This window comes from Plectropomus leopardus, chromosome 16, assembly GCF_008729295.1.
Source record: "Plectropomus leopardus isolate mb chromosome 16, YSFRI_Pleo_2.0, whole genome shotgun sequence".
Classification (NCBI taxonomy): Eukaryota; Metazoa; Chordata; class Actinopteri; order Perciformes; family Serranidae; genus Plectropomus; species Plectropomus leopardus.
In genome coordinates, this window is record NC_056478.1 from 21,146,003 (window position 1) to 21,166,526 (window position 20,524).

Here is a 20,524-nt window from a genome sequence, read left to right on the forward strand (position 1 = left end):
GAACTTCTTAGTGTATGCAGGGGGATTAGCTCAAATGGTAGAGCGCTCGCTTAGCATGCGAGAGGTAGCGGGATCGATGCCCGCATCCTCCAGAAGTTTTCCCCTCGACATCAACAACTCCTTTTGGTAGATACCACAGCCGTCTACAAAACAATGGTGACAAACTTTGTCATGTGAAAGAAACAGAAGACGAAACTGTAACAGCCAAACACAGCTGATAAAACAGTGTACTGTAGTGTAGCTTTAACACACTACATATTACATATTCTTGTATAATAAATTAACCTTTATGACTTCAAGGACAGCACAACTACTATGCTACTATGCTATTATAAGATAAGATAAGATAAGATAATCCTTTATTAGTCCCACAGTGGGGAAATTTCCAACATTGCAGCAGCAAAGGGATAGCAAAATAGAAAGATAACTGTGCAAAATAAACTATATTAATAAATAAGTACAAAAACAAGGAATGTGCAGGATAAAGATGAAGGAAATAAAGCACAGAGGACGACATAAACAAACAATATATACAGTATTTACAACGCCAAGAAACTCAACAGTTAAATAACGAATGTTTACAGTTGCATGAGTGAAAGTGAAATTGCACTTGTGGTATTAAGCTGTATTATTATTGTCTTGTAAAGCAACTCTTTCACCCAAAAAGGTTATTTGAACAAAATATTGCCAATAAAATCTTGTGCCAAGGCTCATAATTACAGTAATGTTGTTAACTTACAAGATTTTAAAGAAAATGATTACAGGATGTAATAGTTAACTTGCGTATCTGAAACAATGTTACTCCTGACCCAAACTACAGCTAAGATTACATTTACTGATTTTTTAAAAAATAATTAAAGCAACAACTCAAACTGAAGAGATTAAAAAAAAACCCCGTGGACCTTATGGATGAAAAAATATATAATGGCATATTTATAAGCTTGTACATAGATATACTACAAATACATGTTATACATGTTTGTCTAAATCAGTCACTTGTTTAGTTTTGTTTGTTAAATTAACAGCTAATGGTGCATAAAATGTTTAAATTTATTTTCTTGGTCTTTATGATTCTATTATAAAAGGAAACATTTCTAAAAGAGCATTTCAGTCATTTTTCCTTCCTAGATAATAAATTACATGAATCGGGTTGTTGTATATAGTGAGCTAAAACCACCGTGTGACAATCTAGCTGAAAAAAGATGCAGCTGGGCTGACTAGCAATATTAAGGCAGTGCACACAAACGGCAGTCCTCTTTATTGTCTAATGATTTTACCACTGACACATTTTAAAAAAAGAGAATGTTTTAGGTATAAAGAAAATAAAGCAGAAAGTGTTGTTTTTATTCCAAATGACAGTACACATAGTCATACTCACAAAGCTACAATCCAGATGTTCGAGACAAACATTTACCCCCGAAATGTCAAGACATTACAATATCAGTTTTTCCCCTCAGAGCAGCTCATAATCAGATCCTTAAAAAAATACATAAACACCTACATTTACTGATACAGTATAGTATTTATTACTTTAGCTGTTACCCTTCTCAGGCTTTCTGATTTATTGTTACAGAAAATCTTCTTGAAACATCACATCTTGGCAACTGAAGTAAATGAACAAAATTACAGAAACTCACTTTAAAACTTAGTTAGTGGACATCAGGTGAAACAACTTAACGTTTTATCCCTTGTTTTTTTAATTTTTCTTTTTTTTTTTTTTTTTACATGCATCGCACCACATAAAACTATCTTTTAACTCTCTAACAACCTCACAAAGCAGATTTTCTCCACATTTATCAGACAGCAGATCCTCCACAGGGAGAGCCGCTCAGTCATTTGTCAAACACACGTCTGTGCCACTTTAAAGAAAAGTCATTCACAGCGTTATGGACCTGCAGATTGTCTCCACTGGTGTAGATGTGTTGATGTTGCCACCTACAGGTGAGAAAAAAAATAGCTGCTGTCATTTTAAAACTGCAGGAAAACAAAGTTATTTTTTTCTTCTAAAAACTACTTTTTGGGTTTAAACATTTATATTTTAAATCTTCAGAGTTTTATTAATTAAAAATGTATCTGCTGTGTGGTGGGAAAATTAGTGTCAAAATTGCAGTTTGACTCCACCTGCTGTGGACAGCACACAATAATCAGCACACACACGTCTGCAGGTCTTAACTGATGCAGCTGTTGCACATCTCATGAACTGGTGGTGCAAAAAGTGTAAAAGTACGAGCCTTATATTAAAAAAAAGAAGAAGAAAAAAGAGAAAATCCCCCCTAAAACAACTTTACTTAAGGTCCACTTACTTGCTTTTAAATTAACTTTCAATCAACTGTGATAGATGTGTTTAAAAGCTGGTAAAAATGACAGCTTCAAAGGTAAACAGAGTACTTTTACACTCTGCTGTGACTATTACGGAGTGTTGAAAATGATATGTTTTGCCATTTTGATCATTTATTTAATTGTTAAATAGATTTCTTTTTAAATGTGTAGATTTTCTGCTTTGCTGTTTTTATCATTGTAAACTTAGTCAGATTGTTTTGACAGTTAGTTGGAAACAATAAGCACATCAGCTAGAATTTTAGGAAAAGTGTAAAAAATTAATCTTGTGCACAACTGTAGAGCTGCAGCCAAGATAAAAAAAGGAAAATCTTTAGGACTTCAGTTGTTCTGGAGTTGGATGATAGTGGCTGGTTTATGGTGCTTTGCAAGAGAATATACGGGCTTGTCAAAGAATAACTATAACTGTGAGTTTAATACATAAGATTGTATTGATTTAAATCGGACATACAGACAAACGAACACGTAAAAGAAAGTGAGCAGATGGTTTTGCAGCCTGCAGGTCTGCAGGCACCCGAGCACTTATTGTATTAATATCAGCCAAAACACAGTTCTGCTATTTGAGTGTTTCCCCACAAATCCTCAGCATTCATGTTGTCCTTTATTTTCTCTGCAGCGTCGTCCCTTTGATGAAGAGGCCAGCCAGCTCGGTTTTGGAAGCAGTGCCTGAACCAATCAGCCTATGGAATAAATCCCCGGCGCTGTCTCTGATCGGCTCGCTTTCTGCTCCAAGTTTCCGAAAGCAAAAAAGGTATCCATTTGTCTTTATTTTGTGTTTTCATTGTCAGTGCAGAGTTAGAGCAAGCAAAAGCAGCAGGGGAGCGTCCTGACAGCAGGTCTGAGCGGCGGAGGAGGATTCTGTCTGCTCGCTGCCTGGTGTTCGCTTCTCACATGAAGTCGTCTGAATCGTTACCATCCTGCACACAACAGGCAGCGAGGCACCAGTTAATGTGGTGAACATTATCAGACACTTTTCTTTTACTCAATGAGGTGAGGTGACCCCAATCTGACATCCATAACATTTCATAACTCTTTAAATCAAATCATCCATTCCCCATCCATTTAAAAAAAAAATCCTCAACAAGATCCGGATTGATAGATTTGTGCTCACCTCATTAGTCGTCATATTTTCTGTCTTCATTAGTGAAGTGTAGTTCCTGAAGAGAGAAACCAAAACATACTTTTGTAAATGTAAAGAGGATTTAATAAAAACTCTGAAGGCTGAAGGTAAGGCTGCGTGATTATGACAATGTGATATTCAAGATTATTTAGATCAATATTGAGATTATTCATTGATTTAAGGAACAAAACATTTTTGTTGCACTTTGCCATTAAAACAAGTAGCACTGCTTTTACTTGCATTTTGTGCTACAATCCTACGTTTGCACAAATCTTTGCATCAAAATAATTCCCATTCTAAATGTCAATATTGCTGTAGATCATGTTTATTTAATTTTAAGGAGCAATATGTGAATAGTATTTGATGAATTTTGCAGCCTTAGTTGCAGGATGGTTTTACACTGTTGTGTTTAGTAGAAGTATTTCAGTTACTCTAAATGAATGAATGAGCAGAAGATCATCTAGAGTTTGATTACTGATGAATTATTTCCAGCTAACGGCAGAGCACATTTACAGCAACTTTTGAAGTATCACGGAGTGTGAGCACTAGTTATCTTTTCAACAGTGAATGTGAATGATTTTCAGGTGTAAGTATGTGGATTATTGTTTTCAGAATTTAATTAAAAGACAGATTTAACCCCCAGAAGCCACTTAAACTGCTGAATAATTGAGGGAGAAAACTATCACTAGTGGGATTTTCAACTGCAGGTCTGAAACTTCAATCAAATTTTGCTGAAAAAATATAATTGAAAAAAGTTATTTTTCCCTTGAAAAACTCAAACCAGAAAACACTTTTAGGTCAGATTTGCGGACGTACTTGAGGTCCTCCAGCTCTTTTTTCCTCTTCTGCTCCTCCTTCTCTTTCCTCTTCTGCTCTTGGAGCTGAGCTTTCTTCTCGTTCCTCTCCTCTCTGTCTCTCGACTCTTTCTCTGCCGCCAGGTCAGGGAAGCGTTCTTCTTTTGTTTTCTCCAGACGGTTTACGATCTCATTGACCTTCCTCTCCACTGCCACGATCTTTACCTGTGAAACACAGCGCAGCGTATGACACTGATCGGCCGGTGACAGTAGCTGACTCGTGATGGAGAAAAAGAGGATGTGATGTTGTGACTTATTATATCTTTGCTGCCCTTCTTTGATGCAAATACGAAAAACAACTTAATCACAATGAACATGTTTTCATCAGCTGAAATCTAGTTGACTTTATACCCCTCTTGTGCCTATTTTTTTTTTCTAAAGTTAACTGTTAAAATCTCAGTGCTGCTCTACTGACCTCTTTCTGTCGAAAGAAGCCGATCTGTCCTACGTCCATGTCTCCGGTTTTCTTCAGGTTGGCCCATGGTGTGTAAACCACATTGATGTTGTTCATCTTACAGCCTAACAGCATAAAACACAGTTTTGGTTTGTCAGTGTATCTGTCAATGTGTAGCGTTCTGGATACATGAAATTATCAGGACGAAGATATTTACCTTGGATGCTGTTGTTTTTCACCAGCTGTGCGCAGTCTATCAGCACCTCAGGGGGAATATCGTCTATTGTCTGACCCTTGAAAAGACACACAGCATTCAGCGCACCCTCTTTATGCAGTCGTTTTATCGCAGTGCAGGGTTCTTTTTCAAGCCTTTTTACATTCACTACAAACCACTTATGTTACTTTTCATTTGTACAAACAAGTACGACATCCTGCACAGCTAAAATACACTTAACATAAAATTGAGCATCATTGTTGTCTCATTTATGCCGTTTGCACGCAGCTACCTGTAAACTGACCAAAACTAAAGACAACTTGAATCTGTAAAAATAAAATAAAGCTAGTGTAAATTAAACTGACAGTAAGTTTGACCAACTGACCAATTACTAAGACTATATTATCAGGACCTTTAATGCTTGTGCGTGTTTCATGATTTCATTGTGTTGACTCCTTACTTTTGGCAATCTCAGATACACATGAGCCGATGACAGTTTGTCCACATGAAACCTGAACATGAAGAAAAAAAACAACCCAAGACATTAACTTTTAATGTTAATAGTTTTTTTTCTGTTAATTGTGCTTACAGATTATTTCGAACAAAATTAATGTCGTAATTTAAGTACATAAAGTTACCAAATGTCCTCAGGCCATCCGTATTTTATTAGATCCTCATCTGAAAATAAAATTTCATCATTTATGATCAGTGACAAGACTGACAGCTCAAGAAAAAACATTATACAGAGAGAACAGTGCGAAAAAGGGTGTGTGTCTGATCTATCGGTGACAAACTTACTTTCATATTTGTCTTTTCCCATGTAGATTGTGTAGTGAGGGTTCACCACTTAGAGAGAAACCATAAATCGATAGTTACAGGATGAAACAGAAATATAATATGGCACAAAACACACACAATGTCACTAAAAATGAGAAATTAAGACTGAGAAAATGTAGTCTAACAAGGCTACTAGCTAGCATTTCTGCTAGTTCTGCTGTGGCTTCACTCACCGGCACTTGTGAAGTAAAACACCATTTTACACGAATTAGATCACGCCACTAAAATGTAAATGTTTGGTGTATATAGTCTGAGGGCTAGCACATCTGGTTATGGACGAAAATAAACAGAATATAAGCCGTATTGCCGACTGATCGTTGCTGCTGTCACTTCTCGCATGTACAAGTTGACCCCGGAAGTTGTTAGCTAGCTGCGCTAAGCGTCAGAGAGTTAGCGTGCACCAGACAGGAAGTATCTTTGTTTACAAAATAAAAGCTTGAAATTTCCCGCCTTTTTTAATGCTGTTTGCGATGGCTGTTTGTGTAACCCTACCCTTTTAAATGTTGTATGATGATGCCAAATACAATTTACCACACTTTATATAGCACAGTTCCAACCTTGTGGTCATCAGAACAGACTATCTGTATATAAGCTTTCATAATTGCAGTAATATGAATAACTTTAACTTTTATCAATGTAAGCACTTTGTTTTATGGAGATGCATGATTATGTTAATGGTCACTGTTGTGGACATTTCTGCCTACAGCATGCCTAATGAAAATCATGATAAAATAAAATGAAAATCCTGCAAATTTGGTAAAAAAAAAAAACTGCTACCCATTAGTAGAAAAGAAGATGATGTAATAATCAAAAGAAGAAGATTAATGGGTAGCAGTTTTTTAAAAAAAAAAAAAAAGTTCACAAACTGCTTCTCAAAGAAACAAATAAAAAAGCAGATAAATAATTAATAAAAGTAGAACTGATACAATAATGAAGATAAGTAAAGTATTTAAGTATCAAAACATAGTTAAAAAAAGTAAATTCATTAGATTTAATATCAAGCAACTCTAAAAAAAAGAAAAAGAAGTGTGTTTTACAGAGAGATTTGAAAGAAGAAAAAGAGCTGGCCCTCCGACAGGACTTTCGGCTGCTTGTCCCAGAGTTGTTAGGCTGTGACTCCAAAGGCTCGGTCTATTCTGGTTTTTAGCCAAAACAGTGTCAGAAATTACTTCACAAGACAAAAATAAAACATACAGTCAAAAAAATGAACAGATTTTTAATTTAAAAACTAACAAAGAAAAAACAATATGGTGTTTAAATATACATGCATTTATTCTCATACACTGAGCCATTTACTAAACAAGCATTTTTTTTTAACTTTTACTTTGAAGGAAAGGACCGGAAAATTCTTACTGTTGTAACTTGATTCAGAAAATAATGCCAACTGTGGTATCCAGGATTTTTGTCAGTAGTTGCCAGCTAGGTTGTAACAGAATCCTCTAAGAGTATATTTTGTATTTTTTAAAATATTAATATTATGTTATAGTTACTTTTTAAAAATTTATTCATATTTAAAAGTCTATTCTCGTGCTCTAGGGTGTAATGACCGGCGTCAACCGCAATGCCGCAGACGCGCCTATCTGCCATTAAAAATCCAACCGAAGAAGAAGAAGAAACTAAGGCATTTCCGTTTCCGGTCCAGTCTGTGTGTTTTGGAGACTGGCGCGCGCTATTCAAAACACAGAGGAGAAACGCGGGCAGAAGAAACTGCGACTCAAACTTTACACTGACATTTAGTCTTTTATAAAACACGACAGAAACGTGACCGGTAAGACATTTTATCCGTGTTTTAGTTTGTGTTTTCGGTGTCAGATACTCTGCTTATGTCTCTCTTAAACGGCGTATTTATGTAAAAGTAGCGTTATGTCAGAGGCTTTTAAGTTAGCCTGCAAAGAATTGTCTTGTGTTTATATTTATTCTTTAGCTACAAGTTAAAATACAGACAGACACGGAAACAAACAGGTCATTGTTGGTAGAGATATCGATGTGTTAGCTAGTTTGTGTCGGAGCGTCTTTGGTAACAGCGCGCTATGATCCCGCCAATTATCCATTCATCTCCGCTGTAGCTGCTCAATAAGCGCTTCGTAAGCTAACCTTTAACGCTAAGCTAGCTTCAGCTAACGTCCATGTCGAGATAAATCACATATGTGTACAGACAAGATGAAATACAGCGTCGTTTTAGAGGTTAGATTGAAAACGCCGATCAATATCCAAATCTAGCTACCAAAACCCTCAGTGTAGATGACCGGGCGGCCTGCGTTTGCTCCATGCACCAAACTTATGTTAAAAATCTGATGATTTAACGTCAAACACACAGAAATGACCTTAAAATGCACCGCGGCCCACGCTCTTTTACTACTATCATGTCGTTGTGGCTCTGTTTATGGCAGCTGTGATTGTTACATATCTATAACGTCTTAAGGGGAAAACGTTAAAAATTCACAGGGTAGGCACAGATGCAAAAAGTTTTTGTATTTCAATGTGTTGTAAAATTGTGGAATCGTTTAAATATTAGCTTAAAGCAATGTCCTAGCATGAACAAATATGATAGGATTTTCATGAGGTACATGGGGTTTGACAGTCATTAGGTGTTTTCATGGATTATTGCATAATTATTTGTTTTGTACTGTTTTGTATTATTTCCCTTTTCTACCTCAACTCTTTTTCTGTCAAAAACAATGTAGATATGTTTACACATAGTTATATACAGTCTGTATAGTTTATATGTAATGTTTACATATAACAACAATGTAAATATGTTTACATATAGTTATATATGGTCTGTAGAGTTTATAATTTATATATATAATTGTAGTGTAAGAAAATTCAGTTTATGTAAAAATTGAAGCGAGTCAATTATTTTTCAATAACTGATGGAGAAGGGGTTGGAGTCAAAAATTTTGCATTTCTTCCCGCTCCTTTCCAGACATGTCTGTATGTTTGTGTATGTTAACATATTCATTCTTAACTTTTCTTTTTTTTACATTTTAAAAAAAATCTCAATTTTCAACTTTTATCAGTGTTTAAAGAAATCAAACATGAACACAGTAGAGATTCTGTCCTCCTCAAGTCCAGCAATAATTCAAGAGACTGTACTAATAATAATCTGGTCATCATGGTTATTTTATGTTCCCTAACAGTATATCAAACTTGCTCCATCTTTAAGACTCAGGAAATAACTTGTATAACTTGTTTAAATGATCTTTTCATGTTCTTGTACATGCAGCATCACAGTAAGTTGTGAAATAATAAACGTTTTAGAAGGGTAAATGCTAAATGGTTTGACTGAATTAAGATGAGAGCTATGGAAAAAAAGTATTTTGAAGCTGAAATGCTCACAGTTTTGATGTTTTATTCTTTGTGTTTGCAGGTGAGGATTGAGAAAATGATGCCCACTACTACCAGGAAGAGGAAGCTCTCCTCTCTGGACTCTGACAGGTGAAATGTGGACACTCTTTTTGAAATAGTTGACTGATTAGTTTACTCTTTAAATCTTTTGTTTTTTTTGTGGTACATTGATACAATCAGGTGTAAATACTCAACCTAAATATTTTTTTGAACAGACAGATGTGTCCAGAGCAGAGATTATTGTGGATCCTTAAAAAGTCTGCATTAAATCCATCAAAATGAAAATAAAGCCTTAGGCATTAAAAATCTCCTAAATCAATATTTCAGAAGTTTTAGAAATGCCTGGACATTGGAGGTGTGATTTTTATGAATCTGTTCTTTGCATTGCTTTGAAAAAGCTCAAAATAATTGGTAACTGAAATGATAATAATAATTTACTGAATGCCTCTTGCATTGACATCACCAAAGACTCATGGTTTATGGTGCAATAAATATTTGAAAAATAAATAAGCAATTTAACAAGAAATGGCTGAAGATTGAGCAAGAAATTGGTTGCACTTTTTCTTTAAATAAGCAAAAGAGAAAAAAAGGCAAGAAATCAGAGAAAAGGTTGCAAAAAAACTGTCTGAATTCTGAGTAAAAATGGCAAGAAAGTAGTAATAATTAGAAAGAAAAGTAAAAAGCAAAATTGAGTAAGTATGTAAACATATATTTTTTCCTATGTAACATAATGTTGAACATATAATTACAAAAATGATATATCCTGGTCATCTTTTACTTTATTTTTCCTGCCAAGTAGCTCACAATGATTTCCTCGTGTTTTGGAAAGATATCCTGAGGTTTCACAGGTTTAAATGCTTGTGAAAGGCATCTGAACACCAAAAATTAAAGTCCCTCCATGTGTTAAAGGGTTAATTACTCATGTTTGAATTCTGTTGTTTTCCTTTATTAACATTTATTTGAAAGTATTCTGGTGTTGACATTACTGGCTGCATTTTGTTTATTGATATTCATATCAACACCTATGCTGTATTTTTGTTTTGCTTTACAATTGAACTCGTTGAGAGGGAATAATTACACGCACGTCATGTAGGTGCAAGGCTTTCAGATTGAGTGTACACGAGGGGGCATTCATTTTTCTCATTTATGATTCTGCTTCACATTACTGCACAGACTCAGTTTCAATATATAACTTTATTAACATCTGATGACAGGTTTCTATCTGGGAAAACCGAATCAAAGCTGCGTTGTATCGGCGGAACTTGTTATTTGTTATCCTGACTTCATCTTTTATCGCTTTAACTCCAGTCACCCGTCCAAGACCAGGGTAAGGGACGATGTGTCCCCCATGAAGAGGAGATCTCCCAGGAAGCCCTCACAGTCTCCGACCAAAAGGCCAGTCCGGAGTTTGCAGAAGAACTGTCCCTCCCCACAGAAATCTCCACACAGACCTGCAGGTAGGGTTGACTCATGAAAAGCTCAGTTTAAGTAGCAGATGTGTGTTTAAAGTCTAAAACAATGCACCAAGGACATGCAGCAAAATGACCGACACGCATTTAATCTTCAACTGTTTATATCCACCATTTATTTCTAGGCTCTCCAGCCAAATCACCTCGCAAATCTCCATTCAAACCTTCCGTGGTTACAAGCTCCTTCTACGGCCAGAAGAAGCCCGTTTATCTCACTCCGCTAGAGAGGAAGGCCATAAAGGAGTCTCTGCCTTCTCCCCCTCGTCCTCTTCCTTCACCTCCTTCACAGGAGAAAAATAAAAATAAGAGGAATGTCAAAGGAGGCAACAAGCAAAAAAAGGTGGCTGCAGGATCCGGTAACTCAGGGAAGACGAGTGTCAAAAGCAGTGCGACATTTTCAAAGACGATCAAGCTGCCCAAACTTAACAGGTTTGTCTTCCATAAGTCTCAGTCCCGTAAGAGCTGTTGTTGCTACGGCAGCTTTCTGAAATCATGTGCTAGCTTCTTTGATATCATGAGTGTTTTTTTTTCTTAATCTCTTTTTTTTAATCGGTGCATCATCGATTTCAACAGTGTTCCTGCTAAACCAGCGTCCGCTACAAACACCGCTCCCGTCAGCAGCACGAAACCAGCAGAGGCCAAGAAAGCGATCACCATCACTTTCAGCAGCCTGAAGCCCAAACCCAAGATCTTTGTGGGAGCTGCTTTCTTCGGTACAGGGAAGAAACCTACATCCATGTACAAGAAATCTGCACCCAAATCCTCAGCCAGGGCAGCTTCAGTCCCGGTGAAAAACAAAGCTGTCCTGCTGCAGACAAAGAGTGAGAAACTTCAGCCACCTGCTCCCGCGATGAACCAACACCAGAAACATCCTGAAGAGGTGAGAGGAGCCGTCACCTCTGTTATAGTTCGCAGGCCTGAGTGTGATATTATGCACAGTTGGGGGAAACAAGTATTCAGCATATCACCTTTTTTTCATTAAACATATTTCCCTAAAAGGAACGACAGATTATCATTCTGACTGATTATTGGGGCCGATATTTGGCATTTTGCTAATTATCTGAATCAGCTTTTTTTTTTTTTTTTTTTTTAAAAACGGATCACACATAAAATTAATTAAAAAGTGCAAAGAAAGTGTCAGTGCTGGAGGAACGTTTACTTTGTCAAACCTCAGGGAGCTATTTTTATTTAGTCATTTTTTAATTTAAATTTTCACTTGACTATAAAAAAAGGCTGCTGGGAACTTGCTGTATATGATATTGAAAGTTTCACTTTTGATTAAACATTTGCTAAAGGATTTTAAACAAAGTTTTGTGTTAGAGTTTGTTATATTACAAATTCTAAATATTGACAGAAAGATTTAGATTTTTATTGTAGATGCATATCGACTCCAACTGCTGGATATTTATCTCATTAACTACTAATAAACTGAAACACTAATGTTGGTCGACCCCTAATTTCCAGTGCAGCTATTCACAGGGAATTTCGATCAGATACTGATATTAACACAATAAAATTACACTGATGAAAAATTGTAACATTTGAGCACTGAGAGATTAGATTCTGATTGCAGCCTAAAAGCTGGCATGCAAACAAGGCTTCTGCACAAAGTATAAACTGCTAATTTCCCCCACTGTATTATTTTAATTGATGCAAATCAATCAGAGGACAACTGACAGACGCAATATCCTCTACCTGTTTTGGTGCTGCACTAGTTGATGCACTTCCTTTGTGAATTACATTTTGCCTTCATTTTTCCAGTAGAAAATACTTATTTTGCACAATAAATGAATATTCAAAACACTGAAAAACATTGTATTTAATGTCTCTGCTGGTGGGCCATCATAATAAGATTATAGACAATATGATGTAAATTCTGCCTCAGAAGAGACTTGATGATTATTAAAATTAGGTGGGGGAAAATTGGATGTGGATATCAGTATTAGTTTTCAACCAAAGTAGTTGTTATATATTGCAAAAAAAAAAAATCCAATATTGTACATCCCTATACGAGCTCTTGTGTAGTTATGTTTTAAGTAAGTCGTATCATGTAAAGTTGATTTTCTTTTGTTGTGGTTGTTGCCTGCAGATTTCTGTCCAGTCGGTGGAGACAGAAGAGAACCAGCCGAGCACCAAGCAGAGAACAAAGTTTGATCCGTCAGACTGGATGGACTCTAACGAACTGCCCGAAACTCCACAGTCACTCAGGTGCTTTACTGTTGAGAAAAACAACAACAACCCCCAAATAGAGACAAAATATTTCCAACCTTTTGAATATTAACAAGTGAAGATATTCAATTTGGCAGTGGGTGTCCTGTGTACAGATTTGGAGTTGGAGAAAATGCATTGTTCCAGGTGATCAATAATCTTTATCTTCTTTGCACAGCTCTCCCAAAATGCTTGCAGAGAAATATGGGATTACCAGGGATCTGACGATTGTGTTGACAAGGACTCCCACATCAAGTCCTGCGTCCAGAGCCGGATCCCTCAGTGCTCAGGTACAGCGGAAGTGGACACACGTATTTGTAGATGAGATTTTTTTTTCATGTTCAAAAAGATTATTATTATTTTATTTATTGCTGTTGAACATTTGACCATTAGACTGTACGTCTGCTACACGGCAGCTGCTGCTGCTGGTCATGTGCTGTCACTGCCGTGGACTCTGTTGTCTCTGCCACAGGGTCAGCGGCTGTCAATCATGTTTTGTCCTCATACGTCCTCTCACATGTTTGTTTTACTATGTCTGAATAATAATGATCTACACCTCATATTCTCTTCAGCAAACCATAATTTTGTAGATCTTTACATTTCTGCTGCCGTTGCTTATGTTATCAAACTTTACCTTTTCCAGGATGGAGGTCTGAACCCGGTGTTTGATCTGAGTGATACAAATCCCACCTGTGACGCTGCCAGCCCACCCAAAGGTACACAGACACACATGGCTTTGAACTGTGCCAGGATCCCAATTCACCTGTAACACTGAAACACCAGACTTCAGCAGCTTTATCCACTCCACTCACCTCGTTTTAGTGTTTCAAATGTTCTTTATCACTCTTTATTTTTAATATTTTTTTAATTTTCTCCACAGAACCTGCAGCGGTGTATCCCATCTTTGGCTCCACCTCCAAGAGGTGAGACAGTCAGCTTATAAATCAGCATTTCCACAGAGAGATTTAATTTTTGAACAAGCTGCAGAGGTGACGTCGTGGACTTAAAGAAGCGACTCTGCTCCTCCGCTGTTTTCCACACATGGAGAAAATCTTCTGTCTTGCGAATGTGTGTCGTCTGGCAGTGGTACTTAGCTATTACTAAAATAATACAGAAAAGAAAATCGTGCAGACACTGAAAATATTGTGGCACTGATGGATGCCAAATTATTAACTTAAACTGGTAGTACCAAAATAATTTGTTTGCTAACCTTAAAAGTAATGAGTTCTGTACCCAACTCTAGTTGTCACTGCACTTCCTGCACAGAGAGAGATAAAAGAGGTGAAGATTGAAGCATTTCATCAAAATTTCATTTTGTTCTTCTGTAAAGACAAAAAAACAGCAGGGAGGTTAGAAGCAAAGGGATGAGCAATGAAGTTTAACATTTTAGAAACAGAAGCTTTAAAGACAGCACCGCTAATGTACTCGATGATGGCGACGCCCATGCTGGCTGCGGCGGCTCCTGAAGCTTATTCAACCAATATCGTATGCATATATACAGATGAAAATATTTATTGTTTTTAACGTCTTGAGCCAGATGCAACAACATTTCACTCTTCTGTGTGTGTCTGGTATAGAGTCTGAATGACAATAAATGAATCTTGGTGTAAGATGCTGCTAATTTACTCCTGTGTTAAGCCCTAATAAATTTATATATATAGTAATGAGTGCAGCTCTGCGGCCACCAGTGTCCTGCAGCACCCCCTCTGGTGTGATGGCGTCACTACAGAATACTCCTGCAGCCAAGGAGCGAACTGCTCGAAGGACTTGTATGTCTCATTCCTTCTGCCTCTTTGAATGCCACTTAAGTCCTTCAGGATCGTGTTTTGGATTAAGGCACTAACATACAGGTTGTTTTTTTTGGCTCTGTAGGTTAAAGACTGCAGCTCTGCGGCCACCAGTGTCCTGCAGCACCCCCTCTGGTGTGATGGCGTCACTACAGAATACTCCTGCAGCCAAGGAGCGAACTGCTCGAAGGAAGAAAGAGAAACAGGATGACGACCAGCTCATCATCGTATGTTAATATTTATATAAAGTGCGCGAGGTGGAACGATTTTGGGATGTACTTAAGCACAGAATGCATTTTCGAAGGCTGATGCGTTTGTTTTGTATTGAATCAGGTTTGGTTTTTTGTGCCAGTTTTCTATGATTTTATTGGCAACTACAGTGTATGCTAATGATAGATTGGAAATAAGAGATAAGTAAGTCAAAGCAGGTGTTTGACTTTTGTCAGTTAAGGTGTGCAAGTTTTCCTTCTTTTATTGGACTTTTGTGTTTTTGTCTATCTGTGTTTCTTAAATGTATTTTTTCCTGTCTTTTCTTGGATTAGGATGCCGGTCAGAAGCAGTTCGGAGCGACGACCTGCAGCTCTTGTGGGATGGTGTACAGCGCAGACAACCCAGAGGACCATTTCCAACACAACCAGTTCCACCAGCGCTTTGTTGATTCCATCAAATTTGTGGTAAAATTTCCCGCCTTCAGTCTCTCTGAACTCTGTGGCACAGACACACTGACATGTACAAGTTGCACAACTGATCAGTTAATGAAAATATATGAAGCCCGAGCGGTTCTTTACAACCTAGTAGACTTGTAATATTTCTAATCACGCAGAAACGTCGTGCCTCTTGTGACATTGACCTCTTGTTTATCTAACTTGTACTATTTGCTTCCCCTTTGGGCTTTTTCCGTTTTGCCATTTAAATGATTTAAGTGTTTTTATTTGAAATATTTTGGTATTCAGCAGAAATCCTCTGCCAAGGCTGCTGGCATGAGTTAGTTTCACGGGGAGGTGAGTTTTTTCAAAGCCGTTGGCTCGTCTCTGCAGCTCCTTCTTCTCTCTGTTGTGTTTTCAGGGCTGGAAGAAGGAGCGGGTGGTGGCTGAGTTCTGGGATGGAAAAATCCTCATGGTCTTGCCAGATGATCCCAAATATGCTGTCAAAAAGGTGAGGGGTTGCTCTTCAGTTGATTTCTCTCAGCGAAAGTCTCCACTGAAGTGTGTAAAAATCACAGTTCAGCTGGGGGGAAATTTCAAGCCAGTCAAACAAATCACAGTTGACACATTCCTGTCCACACCGTGAGTGTGTTGTGTTTGATGTGTGAGGAATGACACAGTGGCAGCCGGTGTAAATGTGTTTTGCTTATTCATTACACAAACTTGTTTTTGTATGTTGACTCTTCAGTTTCTTCCTGACGACGTGTGTTGTGTTTCAGGCTGAGGACGTGCGGCGTGTAGCAGACAGCGAGTTGGGTTTCCAGCAGGTGACTCTGAGCAGACCCGCACAGGCCAAGACCTACCTCTTCATCAACACGGAGCGCATGGTGGTGGGCTGCCTCGTCGCTGAACCCATACGCCAGGTAGGGCTGCAGGAGTGTGTGTGTGTGTGTGTGTGTGTGTGTGTGAGAGAGATTCATTCTTTTTCTTTTGGTATTTGTGCCTGAAATGTCTCAGTGCAGGATCTCTCCACTGAGTGGAGCTGAATATGTGTTCCAAATTTCCAGGCAGTCGGACTCACAGTGTGAGGGATGTGGTCTTTCTGAAACTGCAATTTCGGGTGTTAATGACGGCGTCACCATGTGCACGAAGGGGTCTTTTTCTTTTTTTGCACGATGAGTTTTGTCCCAATATCTGACATGCCGATATATAACAACTCATTTAGCTAATAACCGATATCGATACATCCAGTTAAGGGTTGATGTTTTGTACAATGTTCACTTTGTCATTTAAAAATAATATTGATTTGGGATATCAGCAGAAATCAGCATGAATGCCAATTATCAATATTTCATTTAAAAGCCAAAATCTGCCAATCCAGTTATTGGGCCAAATTTCATGTGTCTGTCTTATTCACGTTGATGGAAATTTGAGTTACAGTGTCTAGCAACGGATAAAATAATCAAATGGTACATGGTGAAAGGGCTCAGGGGCTCTAATGCTAACCGCTAAGGCCTCATATTTAGGGACTGAGCAGCTGATTAGACCGTCATCTAGGAGTCCAAATGAATCACGACAGCAGATGTGTCAGATCTGTGTGATTCAGTCCAGCAGATGAGACAGATAAACGTTGGTTTATTTTGGTTGGGAGGTCTCAACACCTCTGCTTAGCTAGCGAAGAGGCAGAGAGAGTCCTCACCAAACGCTAAGGAAAAGCCTTGCCATGCAGTGCTGTGAATTGTGCTCACTTGTATCTCATGTATATACTGTGTATACTTGGAACTAAAACAACCCCCGTGTCCCCTCGTGCATTCGTTAGCTCATGACACATGGGTTTATGGGTGATGTGACTTTTATACTTAAACACTTGAGAGCAAATTGTGCTCATTCAGCGCTGATGATGTTCCACTTTTGTCCCTGCAGGCTTACAGAGTCCTCGAGCAGCCGGATCGACACAAAGACATGACGAAGGACGACTTCATGGAGCGACATCGAGCCTGGTGCTGCTCCACCGTTCCAGAACAAGCTCTGTGCGGGATCAGCCGGATCTGGGTCTTCAGTCTGGCCAGACGACAGGGCATTGCAACCCGCATGCTGGACACCGTCAGGTACGACGTCACACTCCACAAAAATCTTACTGTATTCTTACTTTTGTTGCGCAAAGTAGCACACACTTTGTTAACCAATAATTTCTACTCAGTTACCGAAAAAAGGCACATTAGCACTTTTTCTTAATGTCAGTGTGGCTTTGTTGTTATTTATAAGTCATTCAGTTCAGCTCACAAGAACAGGGAGCTGTTCAAAACCTGGGACGTGAGGAATAACTTGCATTATTATGTTCCTTTTCCTTTGTGTTTTGATTATGTTTCGTGACAAATAATGTTACAGTAACAAAGAAAAACAACTTCTTTATTTAAAAGAGATGTTTTTCAGCTTGATCATTATGTCTGGGCGTGGGCACTGCAGTATCTAATTTTCCATACCTTCCTTTCACCACCTCATTATTACCCATTTATTAATTAACTCTTTTACACCATTTCATTTATGTAAATGACAACACTTACACGTTCCCTAAAGCACGTTTCTTCACTGTGCTGATCCCAGTGTAAAGTTTAGGGACGCCTCTGTGTGATGCACTTCATCGGAGGTGGGGATGCTTTGCTCAGCTGAGTTAGTCTTGTCCTTGAAACATTTTCACTTGCTGAAACTAAACCAGACTGTTTGAAAACTTCTAATGAAATGTAAATTACCAACCAAACAAAAAACTCCACAAAAGATATTATAGTCAAGTATTTCATGAAAATAATAGATTAGTTTGCAACAAAATACTGACTGACATGATACTTTGACCGTTTTCAAGGAAATTTGTCATCAGCAAGTTCTTAACAACCAACAAAATAGCATAAAAGACAATAAAAAACCTAAAAACATCTGCATGGTTGCCCTCCGACAGTCATCAAAAAGACGATAAGCGACCACATGCCCCTCCTAAAAACAGTGATATGTAGGAAGCACAGTTACATCATAGACATGTCGTAGTGTACTGTGTTTTTCTAAAATAGCATACAAATGTCACACCAAAGCTTGTCCAACAAGTCATTAAAAAATTAGAGTATGATATGTTAACAAATTAGCATAAAATGTCTTAGCATAGCTTGTTGGCTACAGTGGCATCAAAATGTCATATTACAGCATATCGTCGACAACAGCATAAAAGAGTCAAAGTATAACCTGTCATCCAAAAATAGCAATCAAAAAAAGTCATAATATGGCATGTCAACATGCCATATTATAGCATGTTATCAAAAATAGCAAAAAAAGTCTTTTCATAGTGTGTTATCCAAAATAGCATTTAAAGAGTCATAGAATAGCATGTGGTTAAAAAAAAAACTGTCCTTTTTTTTAAGTCATGGTTTGCATTTTGAAAAAGGCACTATGAATATTATAGTATCGTATGCCTTAAAAGAAGCCAAATTCTTGGTGCAAAAGTCATCATAGTATGTCACAAAAAAATCATATTATAGTATGCCATATGTTTGAAATGAATATAGTGTGTCATCAGAAGTCATAGTTTGCCATTAAAAGGTCCTTTTTGTCATAAAAAAAAAACGTAGGATAGTATGTCATTAAAAATCAGTCCTGCATACAAATCCTTACCATCCTTATGTCATAACAAACATCAGAAGCGGTCATGGTAAATTATGTCATTAAAAACATCCTAAATATTAAAGATCTGGAGCAAATACTCTTCTTACCCCTCCTGCCAATAATTCCATGCTTTTTTGTTTTTTTAGGAGCACCTTCTCGTATGGCAGCCATCTAACCAAGGAAGAAATTGCTTTCTCCGACCCGACACCTGACGGCAAACTCTTTGCAACTAAGTATTCCAACACACCGGCCTTCCTGGTTTACAACTTCATTGCGTGAAGTAAATTAATGGATAAACGAAGTGTTATCGTTTTAAGTGACTTGTAAGTTTTACACATTGATAAGAACTTTTCAGGCAGTTTTTAAATGACCTTTCATATGCAAAGCAATGACATTTCAGGTTTTTTGTGCCGATTAGGCTTTGGTTTGCGCTGAAGTGTGCGTGTAAGCTTCAGTTGTATAATGACAATACAATCTGTGTTCAGGGTGAAGTAGTTTTTAAAGGTTCATGTTTTGTTATCACTCAGTATTTATACTCGGTACTGCCACATTCACTGTTGAATGTTGTGTGTATATTGACAGCGCTTTTTATTTAGTTGTTTTTATTCTGCTTAATGAAGAACTTTGAACCACAGAGATTGAAATATTTTCCATTCTTACATCACAGGGGCCTCATTTTGATACATTCACTTTTCAACTTTTCCACTTCTTTCAAGGTACCAGTTTGAGGTTATCTGTACATTTTTGGAAGGAAAATTTGTGAACAGACCTGTTGAAAGGTGATTGCCACAGTTGTTTCGGGGCATATATTTTGTAAATACGTTGAATAAACATCCCCTTCTTGAAAGTGATTTTTGTATTGATTGTATGCTGACAGTTCACTTGTTGACAAAAGTTGACAAAAAAATAGTTCACTTATTTGTTTTCTTCGCAAAAGTAATGAGAATTGACAACACTCGTAAATCGAGTTCATACTCGACACTGACTGTCAACAGTCGCCTAGACGTTCACACCAGAAGCGCATTTCTCCGTGCTGGTTAGCAAGCACCTCTGCTTATATTATATCTATCAAATATTGTTCATCTCGTTCATAATCGATTATCCATGTGTTTTCTTACCAGTTTCTCTCACTAGAATAATAGAACAGATGCTGAAATTATCGCTGCGAGCCTAGCACCACGGCATATCCTAATTGGTCAACATAGGCACCAAATGGAAGAGGGACAGCACTCTATGGAACAGCAACGTGCTTTGTGGTGCTTTTGTGTCCGGAGTGAGCTCGTCGTTGTCTGTACGGTAAATATGATGGATCCGACAGCCAGTTAGCTCAGAATGAAGACCAGAAAGAGAGCCATGCTAAATGCCTCCCGTTTCTAGTCTTTATGCTAAGCTAACCAGCTGCCCCTTTGAAACTTTACATTTACTGCACAGACATAAGAGTGGTATCAATCCTCTAACTGTCAACAAGAAAACAAATAAGTGCGTTTCTCAAAATGTACAACTATTCCTTTCTCCATGATTATTTACATTTGTCATAAGTTGTTGAACTTGAATGTTACAGCTGCTAACATGTAATTTTGAAACAAGTTTGTGTAGAAGGGTAAAAACCGAAGAACAAAACCGCCAACATGACTAAAGTCCGAAGCAACATAACTGAAATAACC

General features: G+C 37.7%; 2 protein-coding genes and 1 non-coding gene across 3 annotated transcripts; 2 read left to right on the top strand and 1 right to left on the bottom strand.

Moving 5' to 3' along the window:
• The first annotated feature begins 19 nt into the window (after window positions 1-19).
• On the top strand, window positions 20-92 carry trnaa-agc. Its single transcript has one exon. It is a non-coding gene; the product is annotated as a tRNA-Ala (tRNA).
• Window positions 93-1,305: 1,213 nt separating this feature from the next.
• ccdc25 (coiled-coil domain containing 25) lies at window positions 1,306-6,106 on the bottom strand. The gene is made up of 9 exons (XM_042503444.1): window positions 5,930-6,106; window positions 5,718-5,765; window positions 5,558-5,597; window positions 5,380-5,431; window positions 4,923-4,998; window positions 4,727-4,830; window positions 4,274-4,476; window positions 3,449-3,494; window positions 1,306-3,254 (listed from the first exon to the last, which is right to left on the bottom strand). The coding sequence occupies exons 1-9, from the start codon at window positions 5,952-5,954 to the stop codon at window positions 3,225-3,227; spliced, it is 624 nt and encodes a 207-aa protein (XP_042359378.1). The 5' UTR covers window positions 5,955-6,106; the 3' UTR covers window positions 1,306-3,224.
• A 1,291-nt stretch (window positions 6,107-7,397) lies between these two features.
• On the top strand, window positions 7,398-19,723 carry esco2 (establishment of sister chromatid cohesion N-acetyltransferase 2). Its single transcript, XM_042503453.1, has 15 exons — window positions 7,398-7,524; window positions 9,127-9,194; window positions 10,413-10,561; window positions 10,699-11,002; window positions 11,147-11,453; window positions 12,663-12,781; window positions 12,960-13,071; window positions 13,425-13,497; window positions 13,662-13,704; window positions 14,654-14,795; window positions 15,111-15,242; window positions 15,634-15,723; window positions 15,992-16,135; window positions 17,136-17,320; window positions 19,007-19,723. Exons 2-15 carry the CDS (start codon window positions 9,142-9,144, stop codon window positions 19,137-19,139), a joined length of 1,986 nt encoding a protein of 661 aa, XP_042359387.1. The 5' UTR covers window positions 7,398-7,524; window positions 9,127-9,141; the 3' UTR covers window positions 19,140-19,723.
• The last annotated feature ends 801 nt before the right edge of the window (window positions 19,724-20,524 follow it).